This window comes from Myxine glutinosa, chromosome 3 (assembly GCF_964187855.1).
Source record: "Myxine glutinosa chromosome 3, kmMyxGlut1.1, whole genome shotgun sequence".
In the NCBI taxonomy this organism is placed as follows: Eukaryota; Metazoa; Chordata; class Myxini; order Myxiniformes; family Myxinidae; genus Myxine; species Myxine glutinosa.
This window is the reverse complement of record NC_136263.1, coordinates 72,183,644-72,193,643: the sequence shown is the minus strand read 5'-3', so window position 1 is coordinate 72,193,643 and position 10,000 is coordinate 72,183,644. Positions and strand designations below refer to the sequence as shown.

At 45.2% G+C, this 10,000-nt stretch overlaps 1 protein-coding gene across 2 annotated transcripts in view; it reads left to right on the top strand.

Moving 5' to 3' along the window:
* EBF3 (EBF transcription factor 3) overlaps positions 1 to 10,000 on the top strand; it is a 199,182-nt gene that overhangs the window by 60,536 nt on the left and 128,646 nt on the right. For both annotated transcript variants that reach the window (XM_068110645.2, XM_068110642.2), the window contains exon 5: positions 8,604 to 8,677. In XM_068110645.2, the coding sequence (XP_067966746.1) occupies positions 8,604 to 8,677 (74 nt within the window). The remainder of the gene's footprint in view (positions 1 to 8,603; positions 8,678 to 10,000) is intronic.

Below are 10,000 nucleotides of genomic sequence, written 5' to 3'. Positions count from 1 at the left end.
GTCGTGATGCGTCTCACAAATCCAACAGCAATTCTCATTTCTGCAACACAAACAAAGAAAACACAGGTGTGGAGTCATCATCATCACCACAGGTAAGTGGCTGCGTATGGTGCGACAGGTTCATCAATCCTAACTATTTCCTAAATGACTTTAACAACTTTACACTACCCGGGGTCTTTCTCCGGCCAACCCATTGGCCCTCTTACACTATGGGTTCTAAAAACCAATTCCCATTGGCCAAACTGTGGTGCTCTTCAATTTGGGGTCTCACTCCCCCGATTCATCTCCCGGTGCCCTCGCACAATTTCTGGGCTGTGGCGTGTACCTCTCCCAGTGGGTCTACCCACCTGCACACCTCCACCACTGCAGTTGCCTCCGAGCTTACCTGCTCCTCACCCTAACCTAACTACCTGGGGAAGGCCCTCTGGCTCTCTCCCCACTCCGTGCCCTCTCTGGCACTGGGCTGCCCGATCCACACCCGGGATCCTCAGGCACCCACTCACAACTACCGGCTCCCAGAGCCCACCTGCGGCCTCACCTGGCCGACATCCTCACAGTGGTGGAGTGCCCAACCAACTACACACACTAACAGGCTACACGCCCAGCCATTTCCACAACACTAATGCACCCATTCACAACACCATTCTGCAACCGCACCACAAATGCCAATATCCAACCACAATTTACCTGTACCCTCTACCTAACACTTACACTACCCGCCCCGGGTACTCGTGAAAGGGGTCCACTCTTCCCCCATCCACACCTTCGCACCATGCACACCACTCCGTACCACTCACTCCAACTCTCTCCACACACCTGTACCTGCACACCTGTGCTCTCACACCTGGTGCCACCTGCACCCTTCTCTCCCCAAGCGCATTCGCGCTGATCCACAACACTCATTACTCATACACGGCTCCACACACCTGTCCAGTTGCACACCTGTGCAATCACACCTGTTCCATCCTCACACACACGGCATCATCTCAGCTAACTACTCCCTTCTGAAACTTGCGCTTCCCAGTCGTCCCTTTAAACTATTGCGCTCCCTCGTCATTATCATCCATACTAATCTACCTGCGTCCCCACTACAGGTATCAGTCACTAACTAAACTTAACGTTACCTACTGTCATCTTCTAGGGCCCTATTGATATATCCTAACCCACCCGGGCTAGTTTTCACTGCCATACACCCCATAAACTATAGCTCCTTTGCCCCACACTGTGAGGGATGGTGGATTTGCCATCCCACCACATCGGGGGTCTCTCACTACCAATTTTGCACATCAAATTTCAATAAATCAAAAATTTGCCAAGCACTACCCATCATCTGCCAATCACTACTGCCAATCCCTTGCCAATCATCAAATTTTGTTTTTCTCTAATTTTGGGTCCAAAACACTAACCTCATCACCCAGTCGACTCACTAATACCTCTCGGTGCGCCACTCCCTGTCCAAAGCCCGGCTTCGTGAAGCCAAGCAATGGATGCTGGTTGTTTTGTGCCAGCGGCTGGATGCATCCGGCATTCGGGGCAGGGACGGGGGCTTACCCGGGCCGAGATCCCACGCACCATCTCGGCACGGAGCCATCCAATGTCCCGATCTCGACCTGCCGGAATTCCTCAACAAAAAGTGGTCGCCATGACGACCCTTTCTATCGGGCTGCCAGCTCCGCCTAGTGGAGCACGGACGCGGCCGTTCAAAGCGAGGCCCGGCACGCACCGAGGGCCTGCTTCGGCTAAAAGTCGCTCTAACCTCTAACCCGTGTAACGTCGATGCTTCACCTGGACGCTTACACCCCGCAGCCCGTTCCTTGCTCACACATCCAGCTGTGCCCATGCTCCTCGTACCCTTCCTTACACACCCAGGTACACCCATTCCACTCACAGCCTTGGTCACACACCTGACCACCGAACACTTTGGCACACATTCGTCGCTCGCACACCTCACCAATACACCTCTTCGCGCCCCCTCCTCGGTCACCTCCTCTGTGACAATCACAGGTGTGCCCTCATTCGCACACCCAACCACGTGCCTCACCACCAACTCCAGCGTGCATTCCCACTCACGCTCTACCATTCCAGGTGTGCATCCTTCCATCCCAGGTGTACATCCTCGCTCACCTGTCACAACTAACTCACGCTCCATGTCACTCTCACTACTTTCACCTCCATTCCTGACAGCGCACTCACCCTTACTCTTGACAGCACACTCTTTCCTCATGCACCTGTCCGTCACACACCTTTCTCGCGCACACTCTCCCGTTACACCCTCTGTAACACTCACCACAGCTGTGCATTCTTCCTTGCCTTTGCCAGCGCACTCTTTCCCCATGCACCTGTCCGTCACACACCTTCCTCGCGCACACTCTCCCGTTACACCCTCTGTAACACTCACCACAGGTGGACACTCTTCCTTACTTCTGACAGCGCACTCTTTCCTCATGCACCTGTCCGTCACACACCTTTCTCGCGCACACTCCTGCGCACACTCTCCCGTCACACCCTCTGTAACACTCACCACACCACGCTTCCATGTGCTCCCTCGCACACGCGCTACGACCGACTCACTCTCGCCAGCACACTCACTCCTTGGCACGCACTTTTTCCTCACACACCCCAGAGTCGGACTTTCTCGCACACCTCCTCTTTCGCACACCAGACCTGTCGCACACTTCACCAACGGCCTTTCACGAACACCCGGGTCCATCTCGACCCCCAAGCTTATTAAATCACCTGGCGCATCATACGCACGACCATATTGGTCACCACTTACACCGGGTCCTCTTTCTCTTCGCTTCTCCTCCATCACCTGCGAATCCCTCATCCGGTTAATGAGCACATCATCACGATCCGAACACAGACTTTGGACCAATTCTTTTACTTCCTCCTTTATCTCTTTCTTATCCTCTCTCCGTCGCTTCTTAATTTCGCTCACCCCTTCTTCCACTTCCTCTAATTTTTGCTTCATCTCCTTCATCTCTTCGTGCGCCCCTTTAAGTTCTTCCTCTAACTCCACTTTATTTTTTTCTATGTGCTCCCGCACCTCCCGCTCTTTAACCTCCATTACCTCTACCACCTTGTCCATTTTCCTCGTCAGGTCCTCATGTACCGTCTGGCACTCTTTTTTAATTACCCCTACGTCCTTTTTCATCTCCTTCTGTGTCGATTTTAAACCCTCTATTACCGCTGTGTTCTTCTTTACCTGGTCCCCCAACTCCTTTTGTCCCACTGTCAGTTGTTCTACTCCCAGCGTCAACTCCTCTATACCACCTTGCAATTTTACAGTCCCCTTTCTCACCTCTTTCTCCATGCGCTCCTTACAGTGCCTCACCTCCTCGCGCACTCCTCCGACCTCCTCACTCACTCCTCTTCTGATCTCCTCTCCCATCACTTGCATCTCCTGCCCAGATGCCACCCTCATCTGCTCCATTTCCTCCCTGTGAGCATCCAGTTTGGTTTCTACCCCCATTCTGACCCCCTCTATCTGCTGCCCCATTTGGTTAACTTCCCTTTCCGCTTGGTCCCTCATGTCCCTCAATTTGCCTTCCATGGTGTTTTCTAACCCCTCTAACCCTTTTTGCATCCCTTCCATTTGATTCTCTTGAGCGGCCATTCTGTTTTCTACCCCCGTTAACCCAGTTTTCACTCCCTCTATCTGATTCTCCTGGGCAGCCATTCTATTTTCTACCCCCTCTAACCCATTTCTCACCTCTTTTATCCCATTGTCTAACCCCTCAAAATTTTTGTCTAACTTCCCAATTTTCTTGTCTAACTCCTCAAAATTATTGTCTAACTTCTCACCGGTACCCCTCGCTTCGTCCCTCATTACCCCCATTTGGTTTCCCATTACCCCCATTTGGCCCTCCAATCGCTCACCCTGAGCATCCATCCGGTTCCCCATTACCCCCAATTGGTTACTCTGCAGTTTGAGGGACGCCTGCATTTGCGCCATAAATTGCTCCATGAGGACCTGCATCTGGGCCATCCCTCCCACTTGTGCAGCGGGTGCGGCCCACGTAGCTATGTGCGAGGCGCCATTTCGCGCGTCTGCTACCCCCGCTGTTTCGCTCTCCTCACGTGTCTCAATTTGGTCCTGGACCGACCCTGCTTCACTCTCCCCTACCGGACCCCAGCCGTCTTGATCCGCCATAGCGCGACTTTCAAAATTCGAGTTTCGTAAAACAAATTCGAAATTTCGCCGTTATACTTTCGTCGAGCGCAGTACCCGCGCTCCGGATCGATTTTGTCGAGCGCCGTACGCGCTCCGGATCGATTTTGTCGAGCGCAGTACGCGCTCCGGATCGATTTTCCCTCCCAAAATTTGGGCCTAACTAATTTAGTCCCGGGTCCGAATCTCACTCCTCGACACCAATTGTTACAGATACGACTTTGATGGTATGGTGGGCCGAGCGGGATGGCCGCCGTATCCGTACAAGTTACCCGATTGTGCCCGAATGTTGACTAATCGCGCTATGCTGGCTCAATAAGAAAAAGAAGACACCCGGCTGGATTATAATGACACAATACGACACCAGGGGTTCAGTTCTCAAGTATATTCGTACGGAAAAAGGTTAGATTACAGGGACAAGAGGGAAACATAGGAAGGTGGGCACTTAGACACAACCTTATATTAACCCTAGACAGACCACAGATAAACGGGACAAGGCTCACTCACACGGGGTTTGATGGCCAGGAAAGCGGCAGTCGATGGCTCAGGTGCACCTGGCTCAGGGACAGAATCGCGTACGTTGGTGTCCAGCAGATGCGGGGAGGTCGCTCAGCGCTCGTGGGGGGTGGCGTCTTGTCCTTCCAAGCTCGGGGCGCATCTGACGTCACGTCCGGCGCGGGGCCGCGTATATCCGGCGGGGAGTGACACGCCCTCGGCTCGTTAGCGCCGCCCCAGATGGCATCGGCCCATGGCTTCTCATTGGGTGCGGGGGTTACCGGCTCCGCCCTTGACGAGGGGCCGACAGGGAGCCCCTTCGTGGTAACCCCGTGGAGCGCGTGGTCAATGGCGGCTAACCGAGCCGGAAGGAGGACGCCCACTCCCCATGCCGTCACCGCGCCGCCCCCCTCTTTTGTTGTTGTTGTTGTAGTTGGCGCTTCTTCATGGGGAAGAGATGCGGAGAGGTATGGGGAGGTCCTAAACTTCCTAACAGGTGCCATATAATCACATTCTGGTGCAACGAAGAGTCATAATTAATGGGAACGAGGCCTTAACTGACATAGAATAAGAATAACTAGGAAGATGTCCGAAAGTTGTCTACGTGTGGTGCGGGGGACCTGGGCACGACATTTTAATGGGGGGATGAAGGGGAAGATCGGCTCTAATGGGTGTTGTTTACAGACAATGGGACTAGGGAATGGGGTAAGGGAGAGTTGGGGAGTATCGGAGAAAATAGGGGAATATTTACAAGCGGATATGGAGGCCAAATTCCATATTCGCAACAATATATATATATATAATATATATATATATATATATATATATATATATATATATATATATAAATATATATATAATATATATATATATATATATATAAATATATATATAATATATATATAATAATATAATATACAGACGGCATTTAATATGGAATTTTTTTTTTGTGGGGGTGAACCTACTTTTCAAGATGACTTAGAACCAAAAGTTCATTGGAATTATGTTGAAATTATTCTAGATTTTGTTAATGTGACCTTTAAAAGAAACAAAAACCACATTTGACATTTCGAAGCAAATAAATTGATCCTTGAAAGTGATGTAAACTGATATCGAACTCAATTCACGGACAGTACTGTGTTAAACTTCTGTACGTTTTCCAGAAGTATCTCTTTATTTTGCACATTAGCCAAATTTTTTTTCAACAAAAACAAAAGCTAAATTATGACTGGGATTACGGACAGTAAAATTACAGTTCAGTACTTCGTGTAACCCCCACGAGCATTCAGGAGAGCACGTACACGTTGAGGCATGCTGTTCACGAGTTTTGCCAAGGTTTGGACAGGAATCGCTTGCCATGCAGTGACAATAGTCTGCTGCAATTCACGCATAGAGGGCGGCTGCTGGTCCAAGTTGTCGATTTGACGCGTTAATTCTGCCCACAAGTTCTCTATCGGATTCATATCCGGGGACATGGCAGGCCACTCCATATGCTCTACACCACGGTCAGCAAGAAAGTGTTGGATCATGTGAGCATGATGAGGCCGTGCATTGTCATCTTGGAAGACAATGTTTCCCCGAAAGGCTGCACGAGCAAATGGAAGCAATGTTTCTTCCAGAATGACCCTGTACTTGAACTGGTTCAGGTTTCCATTCAGAACAACCAGGTCAGTTTTGCCCCCTGCATGAAAAGCAGCCCAAACGGTCACCCCACCACCTCCAGCTTGGACTCTTGGCACTATAAATCTTCGTTGTGGGCTTCATGCACTTGTCTGCACACTCGGACGCGGCCATCTTGACGATAGACCAGAAATCTAGACTCGTCACTGAAGGTCACGTGATTCCAGTGTCCTGGCTGCCATTGACGGTGCTCTCTGGCCCATTGCGATCGGCACTGACTGTGTTGCCTGGTCAGGCGTGGCTTTCTCAGGGGACGCCTGGCACGATAGCCTGCTTGAACCATTCGTTGGTTGACTAGCCTTCCGGATACAGGCACATTTGTCAGTTGCTGCCACTCAGCCCTAAGCCGATTAGCTGACTTGGTACGGCCATTGCAGACTAACCGGTGCAGCTGGTGATCATCTCTCCTTGTGGTTCTGCGTGGACGTCCTGGCCTCGGTAGTGGAGTAGGGACACCCCTCTGAGCATTTCATTTCAGGATCTTTGACACCTGACCTTGAGTGATGCCATACTGCCGAGCAATAGCACGCTGTTTCATGCCAGAATTTCGTAAAGCCACCACTCCATGACAAACAGCATTGTCGAGTTGACGGACCATCTCCAGAGGAAGCGGCAATAACTTTTGTAGACGTGCAGCAGTTGTATTCCACTAATACAGAACACAACAACCCTTATATACCCGATTGTGAAGCCAATCGTCAAATGTACCTGTCCGTACATTTTGTCACGCCACCTGTGATATAATCCTGTTATTGACTTCTTGCTGCGACAGACAATCAGTGACATGGTTCTTTTAACAAAGACATCACCGAAGGGTAAAAGAAACTCACCAGATTGATATACTGAGTTCAGAAAGTAAACCCAAGTCAAGAAAAAAAATATATTCCATATTAAATGCCAAGTCTGTATATATATAATATATATATAATAATATAATATATATATATATATATATAATATATTATATATATATATATATATATATATATATATATATAGATATATATATATATATAATATAATATATATATAATATAATATATATAACATATATAATAATATAATATATATAATAATATAGAATATATATAACATGTTAATATATATAATATATATATTATATATAAAATTAAATATATGTAATAAATATATATATTAATATTTTACATATGTGAAATATATATATAATATAATATATATATATAATAATATATATAATATATACATATATATATATAAATAATATATATGTATAATGTATATATACATATATATATATATATATATATATATATATATATATATATATATATATATATATATATATATATACTATCCCTCCCACACATCTCCCTGCTCTCAAATGTTGTGTGCTCTCAAGTGTTTGTGTGCTTCCCCTTCTCTCCCCATCTTGTCTTCCGCTCCCTCTTTTTATATATTTTGTTTGTCTGGTTGATTTTTTGTGAAGTAAATGTTAGCTCTTTCACGAGCCTCGATTCAGTATACAAAAAATATATATATACATGATATATGTAAAATACATGATATAGAGCAGGCTGGCTATCTTGACCCTATAATTGGGATTATCCCTGGTCTTTAACCGCACCTGTGGCCCTATGTTATGCTCTGGGAATGGAGTGCTTCTTATCTATAACACGTTTGGAGATTCCTCAAGGCCACCTGACAGGACTTAATTTCATTATTCACTGTTCATTTTTCTTTTTTTTTTATGGCTACGTTGTTCTCATCTGATTCAGCATTCTTATTTTAAGAAAGTGTGAACATTAGACAATATACACTATTAATTTGTCTGAGTACAACATTCATATCCCAGGGAAACCGGCGCCTGTCTGCATCGAGCTGTACCTTGTCTGTGAAGAACACAAACTTTAAAATTGCCTTTGAAAACAAACACTCCATGACCGGATCAAAGTGAATGCTTGAACATGATGCCATATCTTTGTCATTCCTTTTGGTTCACATCAGCACGATGCCCTAATATCAGTTTTTGACTTGTATTGCCTCGTAGTGTATGCCACAAAATAGATATAAATAATACTTTCACCTGATATTTTTAGGATATAAAGTACACAATATTGGAATTTTAAAAAATATTATAACTGATTGAAAACTTTATTGTTGATATTTTCATCTTCTGATGGTGATGTCAGTTCCTGCTTTGGTGTGGATGACATGATCCCTGAAGATCTCTCTCTTTCTTTAGACGATGAGGCCATTTTCATGATTTGTCTTGCAGGCGATCATATATGAAGGACAAGACAAAAACCCCGAGATGTGTCGGGTGCTTCTCACGCATGAGATTATGTGCAGGTGAGGATACCGTTGTGGACTGCTCATACTGTATATAATTACCTCTGCCACCAAAGGTGGATGGAGGTCATGTTTCCACCACTGTCTGTTTGTCTGTCTGTCTGTTTGTCTGTCTATCTGTTTGTCTGTTTGTTTGTCTGTTTGTCTGTTTGTCTGTATGCCAATCGCCTACAGGTCAGAATTTGAAACTGATCTTCAGGAAATTTCATGAAATGGTTGAGTTTCTCATAAGCAAGAAGCCTATTGATTTTGAGGTCAAAAGGTCAACATAGGTCAAAGGTCAACAACTTTGCCAAATTTCTAAAATCATCAATTTCCATCTAATTGATTTGCTATTTGAAAAGGATTTGCACATCAGGTCTGCAAATTTAACTGCTAATTATTTTTGAGGTCAACATAGGCCAAAAGGTCAACATTGGCCAAAGATCAACAACTTGGGTGCACTTTTTAAAATCATCAATTGTCATCAGATTAACTTGGAATCTGTAGATCAGGTCACTCAATTCAACCACCAATTATTTTTGAGGGGATTAAGGTCAAAAGGTCAACATAGATGAAATTTCTAAAATTGTCAATCTTCATTCAATGGACTTAAAATTTGAAGAGGATTTGCATGTCAGCTCACTGAATTCAACCACCAATTATTTTTGGGATCAACATAGGACAACATAGGTCAACAACTTAGGTGTAATTTCTAAATTCCTTAATTTTCATATGATTGACTTGAAATTTGAAAAAGATTTGCATATTTGGTCTTTGAATTCAACTGCCAATTATTTTTAAGGTTAATTATTTTTTAGGGATTTGGCAAGTATCGTGCTTGCTCTGCATATCTTTCTAATTTGTTTGTCCGTGAGCAGGATATCTCAAAAATTTGTAGATGTATTCGGACGAAATTTGGTGGAAAAGTTGGGTATCTGACAAGGACGAAATTATTCGATTTTGGTGAAGGATCTGGATCCGAGATTTTAAAAAGTGATTCTTCATCATTCGGTGATAGTGCTAAAACCGATATACAGTACATAGCATGATATCTGAAAAAGTTATGGCCGGATTTGTACGAAACTTGATGGACAGGTTGGGAGTATAACATGGACGAATCATTTCCATTTTGGTGAAGATCTGAATACAGATCTGGATATGAGAATTTTTAAATTTCTAAGTGATTCTCACCATTGAATTTTCATAAGCCTTTGCACTCTTCATTTTATTATGTCATGATTAAGCCATCTCTAAAGAACAGGTGAAATTCATTTCAACTTAAAAGCAGTTAAACTAGTCTTTGCATTACCTACACAGCCCTTCCTCCCATTTGTTTATGGC